The 15,437-nt window shown below is 38.5% G+C and overlaps 1 protein-coding gene across 3 annotated transcripts in view; it reads left to right on the top strand.

The window, feature by feature from the left end:
- Nucleotides 1–15,437, top strand: part of SUSD1 (sushi domain containing 1) — a 376,643-nt gene that overhangs the window by 152,302 nt on the left and 208,904 nt on the right. For all 3 annotated transcript variants that reach the window (XM_007498165.3, XM_007498164.3, XM_016423857.2), the window contains 2 exons: nt 21–207; nt 11,426–11,520. In XM_007498165.3, coding sequence (XP_007498227.2) covers nt 21–207; nt 11,426–11,520 — 282 coding nt within the window. The remainder of the gene's footprint in view (nt 1–20; nt 208–11,425; nt 11,521–15,437) is intronic.

Here is a 15,437-nt window from a genome sequence, read left to right as displayed (position 1 = left end):
TGCCTGTTCTCCCACTGCAGATACACATTCAAGGACAAGAAGAAGGCGAGACAGAATTGGTCCATGAGGACTTGTTGAACCTTACCACGAGCAGCCAGGAGCCTGAGGTCTGCCTGCATCTGTCTCAGGGCACCAACTATACTGTGACCATCTGGATGACCTTTCCAAAGCTGTCTGTGCCTGTTACGGTCAGCATCCAAACAGCTGGTAGGTGATGGCAGAGTCTTGTCTGGTGGATCCAGACAAGATCCAGACTCCTCCCTTCTGGGAAAGGGGGCTAATACAGGGGAGCTTCCCCCATAGCGTGGTGTCTGGGAATGGGCCAGGGCTTCTTGGCTCACCAGACAATTCCACAGCAGAGCACACTGGGCAGGAGACCGCCATGGGATGCAGGAGGGGAGCCACGAAAGGATGAGAAATGAAGATGGAGCTGAGATTCAGCACATGACTTTTGGGAGCTCATTAGCCATGCAACAGACTATTATTGTTCCCTGGTGTTCAGCTCTCCCTGATCCCATTTGGGGTTTTCTTAGAAAACTTACTTAGCGTAAAACTTACTAGCACATAGTAGGTACTTAATAAATGTTTGTTGGCTGATTGATTGATTGAGATAATGTGCTTTTGTTTTGTTAAGGCTGGAAATGGGACAGAGTGAGCTCCAATCTGCCTCATATCCTTCCTAGTTGTGAGATCCCAGGCAGCTATGTAGCCCAGTGCTGGTCCTGAAGTCAGGAAGATTCATTTTTCTGAGTTCAAAATTGTCTCAAACACTTACTAGCTGTGTGCCCCTGGGCAAGTCACTTCACTCTTTTTGCCTCCGTTTCTGATCTATAAAATGAGCTGGAGAAGGAAATCACAAACCCCTCAAGTATCTTTGCCAAGAAAAACCCAAATGAAGTCATGAAGAGTTAGACATGACTGAACAATATTAACCATCATGACTCAAAGAAAGAAGCTGGACTTAATGGATTCTTTTGCTTTGGAGTCAAAAGGATCTGAGTTTAAATTCTACTTCTCATAAATATTCCCTTTCTAAGCCTGGACAAGATAACTCTTAAAGACTAAAAGTTATCAGCGAGGTTCTGATCTGAATTAGTGAGATTGTGTGTGTGTGTGTGTGTGTGTGTGTGTGTGTGTGTGGCAGCTAGATGGCACAGTTCATCTTTGTAAGTTCAAATCTGACCTCAGACACTGGTGTGTGGCTTTGGGCAATTCACTTCACTCTGTTTGCCTCAGTTTCCTCATCTGTAAAATGAGCTGGAGAAGGAAATGGCAAACCACCCTAGTATCTTTGCCAAGAAAACCCCAAAAGGCATCATGAAGAGTTGTGCTTGACTGAAAAACAACTGAACAACAAGAAGTATGGGGTGGGATGGACTTTTCCAGACAAGAATTGAGCCCTGCTGCTCAGTTAACTAAAAAAAAAATCCCAACTACCAGGATGCCACCTTTGTCTGTCTTCAATTACAAACTCAACTGCCGCTCTGGGTTGATATAACAGATATTCAATGTTTTCATCAAATTATTTATTGGTTAACTAATATAGATGGGTGCTCTTTCTAAATTATATTGAATTAGATGGACTGGTCTTGACTGTACCCCCTCTCTCTCTCACACACATAGAAAATGTTAATTTCTTTTACAGTTCTTTGTATGTAAGTAAGCTATCGTCTTCTTTCTTAGCCATAGTCAGGGTCTCCCATGCAGCCCACAAATTACAGCTACATTCTAATTAAACTGGCATGTAAAAGGGACAAATACATATTTTTCTCTTTATGTGTTCTTTTAGAACTATATATTCTTCTCAAATCCATGCAAAACCCTTTATGGCAAATATAATAAAACTAAGCAAAAAAACCCTGATTTTGTTATATAGTAATTTGTTGATAAGGGGGTTGGGTGGTATAGTAGATAGAGCCATGGCCTTAGAAGTCAGGAGGACTTGAGTTCAAATTAGACATCAGACACTTCATAGCTGTGTGACCTTGGTCAAGTCACTTAACCCTGTTTACCCTGATTTCCTTGTGTGTAAAATAAGCTAGAGAAGGAAATGACAAGCTTCTTTGCCAAGAAATCTCCAAGTGGGGGTCACAATAAGTTGAACACAACTAAAGCAACAAAAACAACACAATTATTTGACTTGGGTACTCAGATGAATCTATCTATATGGTCCTTCCAATGATTCCAATGAGAACCCATTTTTGCCTGTCCATCTGAGTGTCTGTGGGCCATGTGCTCCTATAAATTCACCATAGATTCTCCACTCAACTTATTGAAGACCATTCAGATATTTTTCCTGGCATCATGAGGATCTGAGTGGGCCACCTTGGCCTTCTGTTATTCTACTCATTTTAATGCATGCATATCCTTGAGGATATCATTAACTCCAGCTCCTCTTTGAAATTCCTTATTTGTTATATGTTGCTGCTTGCTCATTCTCACCATGAGCTTTGCATACATTGATGTCAAGCTGATCCTTTTTGGAGGGTAAGTATATATTTTGAATTATACTTAATTTAATTCATCAAACATTTATTGTACATTTACTGTGTGCCAAATCCTGAACTAGGATATAATACAAAGATAAGAATGAATATTCTTTGCCCTCAAAGAGCTTACATTCTATTATTTAATATGTTAGACCCAGCTTGTTTGGGCTCTCAAGAGCTGATTGTTAAATTTTCATTGTGAGCATTTATACCTTGGAAATTGGCCAAAGATGCAAATCAGGGTGTGATTTATTATTTGTTGATTAGTTATACCAGTAATATCAAACTCATATTAAAACAGGGACCACTAAACTTTTCATCAAGATTCCTACAGGCTGCATATTGACTAAGAAAATGACACATAACAATTATCCATGTTTTATTGTATCTTTATTTTTTAAAAACATTTCCCAATTACAGTCTGAAATGGTTCAGTTGCTTTGGAGATTATTGCAGGCAGCATGTTTGACACCTTTTGTCTAGGCTTAAGAAAGTGATGGAGAAAATGTTAATAATGTAGATTAAACTTACAAGTGTATTGTGTATACATGTTTTAAGATGGAGAGCTGGTTATTAAACATATACCAGCACATTCTTGGAGGTATAAAATAATGAAATTCTGCTGAATTGAATATATAACATTGTTGTTTCATTGTTCAGTCCTGTCCAACTCTTCATGATCCCCTTTGGGGGTTTCTTGGAAAGATACTTGAGTGGTTTGCCATTTCCTTCTCCATCTCATTTTATAGATGAGGAAACTGAGGCAAACAGGATTAAGTGACTTGCCCAGAATCACACAGCTAGTAAGTGTCTGAGGCCAGATTTGAACTGTATAATTGAAAATCTGTTATCCTAAAAAAGAACTACATTTTCCAGGAGCCCACTGACTTCCTGTCCTTACGTACTTCCTGTAGATAGGGGATATTAGGCGGGGACATGGAAAGTCCCACCTCTTCTTCACTTCCAGACCTGAACTTGGTGGGGTAAGGTGGGTCTTTGAACTGGCTGATCAGCTATGGGCACCAGGTCTTTATTTTGAATCTTCTTTATTCCTTGATTTTTAATGATTATTAATAAATCTCTTAAAATATAATATCTTTAGTATTGAGATTTAATTTTAACTTTTACAGAACTCAGGTAGATGAATATTCCTGGCTTCAGGTCACCTAGCTACCATAACAACATATATATGGACTCTTTCCCTGCCTCAAAGTATTTGCTGTGATGTAATGAAAAAATCTCTGGATCTGGAACCCAAAGATCTGGGGTTAGAGTTCATTTTCTATCATGAAGATTTATGGGTGTAGGCAAGCTCTTTACACTCTTTAGGATTCATTTTTCAAACTAAGGGGTTGAATTAGATGATCCACAGTTTCTTCTATCTCTGAACATCTACAGTTTTATTCCTACTCAAGGACCTTCTGTGCCTAGCATAGTTTCCATTCGATCAATCAACAGAAAGCCATTAAATGTCTACTGTGCACTAGGCACATATATTATAGATGGTCCAGTGTAACCAGGTTCATCTGATAACTAGCCTATTCATCAGCTTGATGTGTTGAGTAGGCTCTGAAAGAATTGTGTTGTCTTGGAGATTCTGTGTGTGGTCCAGTGGAAAAGGTGCTGGATCAGGAGTCAGAGGACCTGTGTCCAAATCCTGTTCTTGTTGTTTAGTTGTGTCTGACTCTTTGTGATCCCATGGACTATAGCTATCCATAGAATTTTCTTGGCAAGGAAACTAGAGTGGTTTGCCACTTTCTTCTCCTATGAATCCTTTTGTTAGGCAATCAGAGGTTAAGTGTCTTGCCCATGGTTACATAGCAAGGCAGCATCTGAGGTTGGATTTGAACTCAGGTCTCCCTGATTTCAGAACCAGTACTCTATCCACTGAGCCACCTAGCTGCCCCTATGACAGAATCATGACTAACACTAATTACTTAAGAAACCTTAGGGAAATTTCTTTTCTGAACCTCAATGTTGGACTAGATTGTTCTGAAATCCTTTCTGGCTTTAAATCTATGTTCTTAGAGTTAGTCTTTCCTTCTGTTCCTATACCTTGGGTTGCCATAATTTTTCTGTCTCCAAAAAAGGGTGAGATCTTTTGAATCATAAAATATAACTCTTGAATGATGCTATGAGAAAAGTACTACTTAATTAAATTTGTGAAATTTAATATTAATTTCCCCCAGATTGGTTGCTGAATGGTTAAGGCTTTCCCTTTGGTGGTGTCAGACTCAAATTAAAAGGGGATGGTAGTGGCACTAAACTGTACAGATGGATCCCTGCAGACTGTGAATTGTCTTGGAAACTACACGTTTACAAATTTCTTTTTTTATGAACATATCAACACATTAAAGTCAAATAGGAACTCCATTTTGATCTGGTTTGGGACACAGTTTGGGAGTGTTGTGGGTTGCATTAGGCCACTAACTATGTTTGACACCTCTGACTGAGAGTAATTTTTTTGGGAGGAAAAGTAGCAAAAAACAATAAACAATATTTTTTCTGTTGTTATCACTTAAACAATATATCAAATCAGAGTGGGTAAATAGACTTTCAGCCCAGAAAACATCATTCCTTATGGGCAGATTCATTCAGTGGTTATATAGAATTCTTTAGGAATACAGAGACCAGCCATCTTCAGAGACTTAGAAGTAGAATCTAGTCCTTGAATTAAAGTCTTTCAGGGATCTTTCCTCCTCCCTCCCTTCCTTCTCTCTCTTTCATAGGATCAGAGATTTAGAGTTAAAATCACCTAAAACATACTTAAATACAGGTAAAGAGGATAGGTTCAACTGAGTCAATCAATCAGATCACCTGTACTCTACTTAAAGGAACTGAAAGCTTCTGTGACCTGATACATTTACCAGGTGAGAGCACATCTCTATTGAGCCAATCACTCATAATCTTTGGATTAAATGTGAAAAAGTCCTGGGTTAATTTAGATATCTTTGAAAGTCACTGAATAAAATGGGGTGACATTACACAGATAGAATGTATGAATTGGTTGAGAAAACTTGTTCATTCCCTTTGGATTATGTGTAAAGTAACGAGCCTGTTCAGAACCCAGGCATTTAATCATCTATCTACTGAGTGTAGGAGAAACCATCATGCCCTTGAGAAGGAATCCCTGGCGGATGGGGAGGAAGAGAGTATTTTGGCTATTGCTTTGTCCTTGGTCTCTTTTGATCAAAGAAGAAGCCTGTGAAATTTGGAGGATTGGAATGATTGGAGCTCTTTATTTGTTTTTTTTAGCACTGTCCTTGAGACAGCAATTTTTGGCAGCAGCATCTGTACTGGGAGGTGGGAACAGAGTGGATGGGATAAGAAAAAAACAATTTCAAGGCTCTATGAAGAGTCCAAAAGAAAATCTACATTATATTTAAGGGAACTTTTTAAGTCCCTTACAAAGGGGAAGAAAGGACTTGGAGCAACCTGGAACAGATCACTTCTTTACCACCTGTGCTCTCTAAACACTTTCTTCTAGACCCTGAATGTACTAGGGAGGCAGTTATGCCATAGACTTTTGGAGGGATGTTTTGTTTCAACTACTATCACCTGCGTAAACAACTCTCTGGCTGATAAAATTGTTCTCAGTTGGTAATTATGGGGGGAAGGCACACTAATGGAGCCTCATGGACTTTACTACAAGAAACCATCTCCTGTTCTTTAGGACTACCCCAGAATAAATTAGGATCAGAGGTTTAGAGCTTGAAAAGCCTTAAAATGCATCAAGACCGATTGCTTTACTTTACAGAGAAGTTAACTGAGGTCTAGAGAAGCAAACTTGTCTCAAGTCACACAGGTAAAAAGTAGTCCAGAAAGGATTTTAAAACCAGACTGTCTCAGTCTAGATCCAGCATTCTCTCCATTGCAATATGCCTACCGAAATTACCTTATTTGTTTCTATGTCTCCTTCAGAATTTTCTTTTCTTTATGTGATTTGTTCAGGGGGGATTTATCACTGTTATTATTATTGTTTCTATGGTTGCAAGTCAGTGTGTATATGATTAGGGCAGCTAAGGGGCATAGCAGATAGAATGCCAGGCTTGAAGTCAGGAAGGCTCATCTTCCTGAGTTCAAATCTGGCCACAGATACTTACTAGCTACATGCCCCTGGGCAAGTCACTTAACCTCATTTGCCTCAGTTTCCCCATCTGTCAAATGAGTTGGAGAAGGAAATTGGAAACTACTCCAATATCTCTGCCAAGAAAACCCTAAATGAGATCATAACCGAAACAACTGAAAACAACAAAATATAGTTAATGGTCTTATTCTTTTCACTCTGTATTACCTCATATAATTTTTTAGCATTATTGTTTTTACCCCACCCCAGGTTTCTAGGCTTATATGGACTGCTCTTTATCCCAGGAACTTGACCCTAAATGCTTAGATTCCTTCCTTTTGGCTTGCAGCCCTAATCTGGATTAATCAAGCAAAGTCTTCCAGATAAAACTTAGATTTAGTCATGTCTAGGGTGTCTCAAATGTGAGTGGCAGTATTCCCTAATCCTGCACAGGTACTGACTATACATTATCATTATAGACCATGGGACAGCCTTTATTTCATACTTAAGAAAACATATAAAACTCCAAGTATTCACAAGAGCCCGTAAACAAATGCTAAAGTATAAAACATTCATTTAACTCATCAGCTCCTCTTCCCCCCCAAAAGAACTGAATTTGAGGTTGTTATCAGGGCGACCCTTGGCTATTTTTGGCCAGCAGAATTGCCAGTAACATTCTGTAGTTAGGGGAGTTTCCTCACACTGAAAGTTATTTAATGAACAAGCAGATTCCTTTTTCATGGACCTGCACTATTGAGGTAACCTGCTAGCCTTACACTCACTCCAAGGAAGATGCCATACAGGAACCATGTGGCCTGCCTTATTCCTTATTCAAGGAACAGGGTGGATGAAGAAATTTCCTCTCCCCAGTATATTATTTGGGTTCAGTGTTCAAATCCTCAAACCTAAGAACTCCAAGAGTAGGAGTTATCCATGAGATAACTATTAAGGATGGTACTTCCCAGGCAATCTCTCTTCTGTCCTCAGAGTCTGGATTCAGTCTGATTCATTCCTAGGGAATTCATCTTCCCACCCACCATCCCTCTTACATCGGAGGCTGAAGTGTGGGAATAGCATCTTTGAACTTCCCTTTCAAACTGCATGCACGTGCATGTCTCCCATTGCTATAGTCTTCAGCTATAAATTACTATCACTGATTCTGGTGGGGTGAAGATGGGCAAAAGGGAAGGAGTTTCTACTTTCTTGCTTCACTTTGGAAGGAAAATAAGAGAATAATTGGAGTAGGTACTAAATATTCAAGCTTTTCATTGGTAAATTTTTTTCAAAATTTTCAGAGCTAACAATGACCCAGTCTATAATTTTGTCAAGTTGTTGGGAAAGTCCTTCAATTTCATGAGGAACTCTCATGATTCACCCTCCTTATATTCATCTTTCTTATGGCATAATGGTATTTCATTAGTATCATGTACCATCATTTATTCAGCCATTTCCCAATCATTCATTATAAGTTTGGATTACTTCCAGGTTTTTACTATTAGGAACAAAGTTCTTAGGAATATTTTGATATAAAGAAAACTTCTCTACCCTCTCCCTTCCTACAGTCTTCTTTAAGTTTGGTAGAAATAGAGTTTAACCTCTTAGGAGATAGAAAAAAAAGGATTTGTTCTCAAAATCTACCCAAATACCATGTTACCTTGGTATTTTTCCCTTGTTGGAGTACAGGGTAGTAATGTCTGTTTTGGAAGTTAGTTGGCATACTAGGTTTTAGATTGTCTTGTTCTTCTGAGAGTTTGGAGCAAGCTAGGAGTGGAGAGAAGAGATTTACAAATGTATATTTTAGGAAGTTCAGTGATAACAATGTTTCAGTAGCCACTGATTTGGAGAAGTTGGGGTTGTGCAGGCTGGTAGTAGTGTAGCATTATGAGACAGAAAAGGAGAAAATAGAGAGGTTATAAAGAATTAAGGTTGTGGGTGTAGCTAGGTGGTACAGTGGATAGTGCATCAGGCCTGCAGTTGGGAGGACCTGGGTTTGAATCTGATCCCGGAGACTTCTGATCTGTTTGATTCTGGACAAGTCATTTAACCCCAATTGCCTAGCCCTTGCCACTCTTCTGTCTTAGGACTGATACTAAGAAAGAAGGTAAGGGTTTAAAGAAAAAGAATTAAGGTTGTGGATGGGCACAACCTGAAGTAAAACTTTTGAAAACAGGAAGGATATAATAAAAGACTAAATATAAAAGCAACATAGATAGTCAACATAAAAAAATAAAGGATAGAAGAAAATTCTCTAGAAAGAAGAATAAAGGAACAAAAAAGTTAGAGAAGGCTTTGGATAGATGTATAAGAATTCAGGCACTTTTCCTTGGTTGGAATAGATTTTAACTTTGCTAAGAGCATTTTGGGTAGTCTCAATTTTGAAGGTGAAAAGAATGTATTGTTTGACATGAATGAGTTTTACCAGGACAGAGAACAGTGATCCTTGGGTACAGGTTCTAAAGTATTTTATTTATCATTTTTGAAACCACCATTTAACATGTTAAAGTTGTAAGGTCAGAGGATAAAACAGACTTTCTGCTATTTGTTATTTTCAAAAATTATCCTTTTTATTTTTCTTTGTGATGGGTGCTTTTCAGCCAAGCAACCATCTTGCACCACATGTTAGTGACATTTAAAATTCTGTAGAAAAGTCTGTTTCTAGATTGACTTATTGTTATCATTATTCTCTCTCTCTCTCTCTCTCTCTCTCTCTCTCTCTCTCTCTCTCTCTCTCTCTCTCTCTCTCTCTCTCTCTCTCTCCCTCTTCTTATCAGAATAAAGACAGGAGGGAATAGAATGGAATGATCAAAGTTCTATCTTGACTTTTATAAACACACATGGTGTTGGGTAAAATATTGGTTTTTGTCTATGGCTGAAATCTAAAGTGTTTTTTTTTTTCCTAGAGAAGAAAATGTGATCTTTTGTTATAAAATTGCCTTCAGTGTTAGCATTAGCTGTGTGACTGCTGGGCTCGGCAAAGCTTTTCTTTATGGCAGCCTTGCTCTGATTCATCACTCAGGCACCAAGTTCTGCCCACTCAAAGAAAAGAAAATGGAGCATTCAAAGGGAGGACGAGACTAGTAGGAGGCATAAAATGACTTTTTCCATGCTGTGCCTGAAACCAGGTCTGCCTTCATCTTGATTTACTTCCTTAGTGCAAAGTCGAATGGTTCCTGAGTCATTCTTTGCCTGGGGAGAGAGTCTTCATTTGTCCCGTTCATAATAATCAATATTGTGCCTAAAGGTTGTGAATCACTTTACATACATTTTCAGTTGACCTTCACAACAACCCTGAGAGACAGGTATTGTAACTGTTATTTTCTTTATTTTATAGATTACAAAACTGAGGATGAGAAGTTCAGTGACTTGCCTAGAGTAACACACCTAGGATGAATTCATTATTTTTTGCCCTAAACCCTCCCCTCTTCCCATCTTCTCTATTACTGTAGAGGATGACACCATCCAGCCTCTCAGGCTTAAAACCTATAAGTCATCCTGGATTCCTCACTATCTCTCCCCTCTCATATATCCAAGCTGTTGCCAAGACTTGTTCATTTCAAGGTTTGTCAATTTTCCCTTTGCAGCATCTCTTGAATATGCCTCCTTCTATCCTCTGATCCTGCCACCACTCTTACCTGGACTCTTGCTGGTGGCTCTGCCAGCCCCTACTCACTTCAATCCATCCTCCATTCAGATACTAAAGTGATTTTTTTCCAAAGCACAAGTCTAATCATGTCACTTGATAAACTCCAGTGGCTTCCAATTGGCTCCAGGATCAAAATCAAAATACTGTTTGACATTCAAAGCCCTTCTTAATCTATTCCTCCTCCTACCTTTCCATTCTTCTTACAGCTTATTCTCTGACATATACTCTTCAATCCAAGTGACACTGGTTTGCGAGCTGTTCCAAAAGCAAGACACTCCATCCCTCAGCTTTGGGCACTCTCCCTGGTTGTCCTCCATGTCTGAAACATTCTCCCTCCTTGGCTTCCTTTAAGTTCCAACTAAAATCCAACCTCCTGAAGGAAGTCTTCCCCACCCCTCTTAATTCCAGTGCCTTCCCTCTGTTAACTATTCCCTATTTATCCCTGAATGTAACTTGCTTTGTATATATTTATTTTCATATTGTATCCTCCCATTAGATTGTAAGTTCTTTGAGGACAGGGACTGTCTTTTGTTCTTTTTGTATCCCCAGTGTTTAGCACAGTGCCTGACACATAGTGGATGCTTATAAATGTTTATTGATAAGTGTCAGGTCTTCTTGACTCCAAATTCAGTATTCTGTCTACTGCCTCACCCAACTACTTGGCATGATTTCCATCATTCCCCAGAATTGAAACTATTCCACTCTGAGGGTTCTAGTAAAGGCACTTTATTAGTCTCTTGTTTTCCTCATGTTCGCAATGCAGATGATTTCCCAGAATTCAACTAAGTAAGAGGAAACCTCTAGCCTGTAGGGGCCAACAGGTTATCATGATTAAGGGTCATCATCAGGGTCTAGGAGTAAAACTCCCTGGGGAAAATGAGGCATTTCTCCACTTTAATATGTGAGAGATCAAACCAGAGGCAATACCAGGTCAAGCCCAATTTACTGGGAATGATAATTCAATGGAAGCAGAGAAAAGATGGCAGTCTGTGGCAGCAATATAAATTTGAGGGAGTTATTCATCAAAGCAGGGAGGACACATTGTGGAAGGCAGTGGTAGGTGTTAGACAAATGGCATTTTGTTTTATGGAACTTCCTTGTCAAAGGAGGCAGTACTTCTATGTCTCTTTCTTGTACCACTGCCCTAGAGTGATCTGAAGAGTAGTTAGCCCTGACAATTTGTTAAAAATAATGATATATCCTTTGTGTTCTCTTTTGACTATACAGATGATGATGGATCCTTCGATGTCTCAGTATTTAATGAAACCTGTTTGAAATGGAAGAGGCGTTCTAGAGGTACTGTAGAAGAGCAAATATACCAGGTGAGATGATGGTCTGCTTTTGAACTAACTGGAGCATAAGCCATTTATCCATTCTTCCATTCATTCATTTATCCAGTAACAAATATTTACTAGGTGCCTACCATGGGTCACATAGCTTCATGATGAGGGAGATACAAAAGTAAATAAGATACAATCCCTATCCTTAAGGAGAAAATCTTAGAACTGAGGATCTCAAGATATTTCGTAAATACTAATTGTATATGCCTGTTAATAGTTAGTAATGGCGTCAGAGGTCAGAGACAGTGTGGCATCATAGATAGACTTGAATTCACAAAGATCTAGATTTAAATCCTGTCTCTGACTATGTGACTCTGGGCAATTGACTTAATATTTTTTGTGTTTCTAGCAATTCCCTAGAACTTATTTACTAAGACTTGGTGACTAAGTGAGGGAGTTCCCTATTCCCTTGGAGGTGGGAGTTCCCCACAAAGGAAATTAGATCCTTCCTGTATTTCAGTAACTGAGCCCATGTTCCTTATTCTGGGTTTTGTGAATATTAATCTGAATATTAATGAATAACACATTTTCCTGTAAAATAGTCATCTGATTTTGGAATTTAAATGACTTCCTGAAGGACTACATGTCCACAGAAAAGTGTGTTTTTTAAAAAACCCAGAAATCTCTAAAGAAACGAGGAAGGGCAAATAGGGAAGCACTTTATTAAAAAAAAAGTCCTTTATGTTTTTGCATACAGAAGACAGGTAAGATATAAATGGTGCCAAAGAGTGCACATTTAGATTTTTGGATGGATAGTAAAAGCCATCCTCATCAGTCTCCATTGACTTAATGCCCTAACTTCAGCTCCAGCTGAGCTATAGTGAGAGAGAAGAAGCTCATTCCATTCTTCCTATCCTTTATTAAAAAATATTTTTAACACTTGCCTTCTGCATTAGAATCAATACTGTGTATTAGTTCCACAGCAGAAGAGGGGTAAGGGCTAGGCAATGGGGTTTAAATGACTTGCCCAGGGTCATTTAGCTAGGAAGTAGCTGAGGTTAGATATGAACCCATGACCTTCATGTCTAGTTTGACTCTCAATCCATTGAGCCACTTCACTGTCCCATTCCCTTCGTATTCTTTTTTGATCTCTTGAACTCAATCAATCATCCATTCAACAAGAATTTATTTAGTATGTACAATGTCCTTCCTAGGCACTTGGCTAGGTTGTAGGGATAAAGATACCAAAAATCAAATAATCCCTTTTCTTAAGAAGTTATATCTGAAAGGGAAGGACAATATACGACACATACAAATGTGTCTGTATACACCCATATACATAATAAGTATAATATAATAAATAATATATATGCAGAATAAATATAAAGAAAATGAATACAAATAAATGCAAGAGAGGAAATAAGGGTACTTGCAGTTAGAGGATTAGTAAGGGATTTATGTAGAAAATGGTGTTTGATGTGTGCTTTGAAGGAAAAAAAGGATCCTCTGAGGCTGAAGAGAGGAGGGAGTACCTTACAACTATGGCGAACATGCAGTTCAAAAGTATGGAGCTGGTAGAGTGCTAAATATGCCAGTTTCATTGGCCTCTCTGTTGGGTAGGGAGACGAGTGGAAAGTAACATCTGATAAAGCTGGAAAGATAGGCTTGTAAAGTCCTTAAAAACTAGACCAAGACATTTTAATTTTATCCTAAAGGCAATAGGAAGCTATTATAGTTTATTGAGTAGAATAGTTGCATGATTAGATTTATGTATAAGGAAAATAACTCTAGAAGTAGTATGTTGGATGCAACATACTGAAGAGAGATTTGAGGCAGGCAGGTCATTTAGGAGAAGGCTGTTGCAATAATCTAGATGAGAGATGATAAGTACTTGAATTAAAGATGGTGGTTCTGTGATTAGAAAATAAAGGGATAAAAGAGAGAAGAGGCGGTAGAAAGAAGACTATCTAGCAACGGACTGGATATATGGGATGAAGAAGAGGGAGAAATTGAGGATAATATTGAGGTTATACACATGGAAGAAAGATGGTACTTTTGGCAGAAAAAGGGAAGTCTGGAAGAAGGATGGTTTTGGATAAAAAGAGAATGAATTATGTTATAGTCATATGGAATTTGAATTGTCTCTGGGACATCCATTTGAGATGTTCTATTCATGATAGATCTGAAACTCAGGAGAGAGAAACTGGTTGTAAATATGTAAATCTCGGAGTCAATAGTCAACTGATAATGGAACCCATAGTAGCTGCTGAGGTTACTGAGAGTACACAGAGGAAAGTAAGAGGTCCCAGCTGTTATGGGACATTGTAGGGATGATGATCTAGTAAAAGTTATTGAAAAGGAATGAACATACAGGTAGATAAGAACCAGGAAAGGGTAGTACTACCAAAAATCAGACAGAAGACAAAAATCAGGAAAAGAAGATCGACAACTGTAAAAGGCAGCAGAAATTAAGAAGTTAAGGAAAAAAGGGGACAACTAGGCAGCAGAGTGGATTGAGATCCAGGTGTATTTGGGAAGACTTGGGGTCAAATCTGGTCCCAGACACTTCTTAAGCTGTATGACCCTGGGCAAGTCACTTAACTCTAATTGCTTAACCATTACAACTCTTCTATTTAGTATAAATTCTAAGACAGAATTTAAGGGTTTAAAAAAAGAAAAGAAAAGAAAAAGAGATTACTGGTAATTTTAGAGAGAGTAGTTTCATTTGTGTGATAAAGTCAAAAGCCTGATGGCAAAGAGCTGAGGAATGAGTGAGAGGAATTAAGGCAACATATGTATCCAACTTTTCTAGGATTTTGGTTGGAAAAAAGGGAGAATAGGTATTAAGGCAAAAATCTGAGGTAATAGAGTCTAATGAAGGAATTTTTGAAGATGGGGGAAATTTTAAAGATGAAAGAGACTTTTGAAACATGGTCATGTTTGAAGACAATAGAGGAGTCTTAAATAGAGAGATGAGAAAGAGAGGAGGTAATTAAGAGGACACTGATGGAGAAGATAGGATCAAGGATGGTCAGGTAGAAGGAAGGAAGAAAATAAACATTTCTTATCTCTTTGTGCCTAATGCTAGGCTAAGCACTTTGCAAAATTATCTCATTTGAACCCATAACAACCCTGAGAGGAAGATGAAATTATTAGTTCCATTTTACAGTTGAGGAAATTGAGGAAGACAGTGGCTAAATGACTTGACTAAGGTTATAGAGCTAGTAAGTGTTTGAGGCTGGACTTGAACTCAGGCCTTCCTGACTCCAGATCCAGCATTTTACCCATTGTACCACTTAGCCGCCTCTTGGGGTAGGGGGTTGACTTTGGCAAGAAGAGCCACCTTATTATAGACAGTGGTAGAAAGGAGACAGTGAAGAATTTTCTTTCTTTCTTTCTTTCTTTCTTTCTTTCTTTCTTTCTTTCTTTCTTTCTTTCTTTCTTTCTTTCTTTCTTTCTTTCTTTCTTTCTTTCTTTCTTTCTTTCTTTCTTTCTTTCTTTCTTTCTTTCTTTCTTTCTTTCTTTCTTTCTTTCTTTCTTTCTTTCTTTCTTTCTTTCTTTCTTTCTTTCTTTCTTTCTTTCTTTCTTCCTTCCTTCCTTCCTTCCTTCCTTCCTTCCTTCCTTCCTTCCTTCCTTCCTTCCTTCCTTCCTTCATGACTCCTTGACAAAGGAGGGAGAGCAACCTAAGGGTACACACTACCATCCCCAGGATTTAAATTGTGGAATACAGTGCACTTCAAAGGAATTGACATCCCTTTCCACTAACAGTCATTGATTATCTGCTGGGTCTTTTGCTCCGTGTTGTGTGTTTGTCCATATAGCCTGCCTAGCAACTGGTAATCAGTGATAAACAAAATATTGGTATGTTGGCAGGATGGAACCCAGTCTTTGAAAAGACACATTTGGATTGAAAGGCTGAAGTCAATATTGCTTTAAGTTCAATACCAGCCTGATGTTTT

Source organism: Monodelphis domestica, chromosome 7 (genome assembly GCF_027887165.1).
Source record: "Monodelphis domestica isolate mMonDom1 chromosome 7, mMonDom1.pri, whole genome shotgun sequence".
NCBI lineage: Eukaryota > Metazoa > Chordata > Mammalia > Didelphimorphia > Didelphidae > Monodelphis > Monodelphis domestica.
The sequence above is the reverse complement of the archived record's forward strand: the minus strand, read 5'-3'. Positions and strand labels throughout refer to the sequence as shown.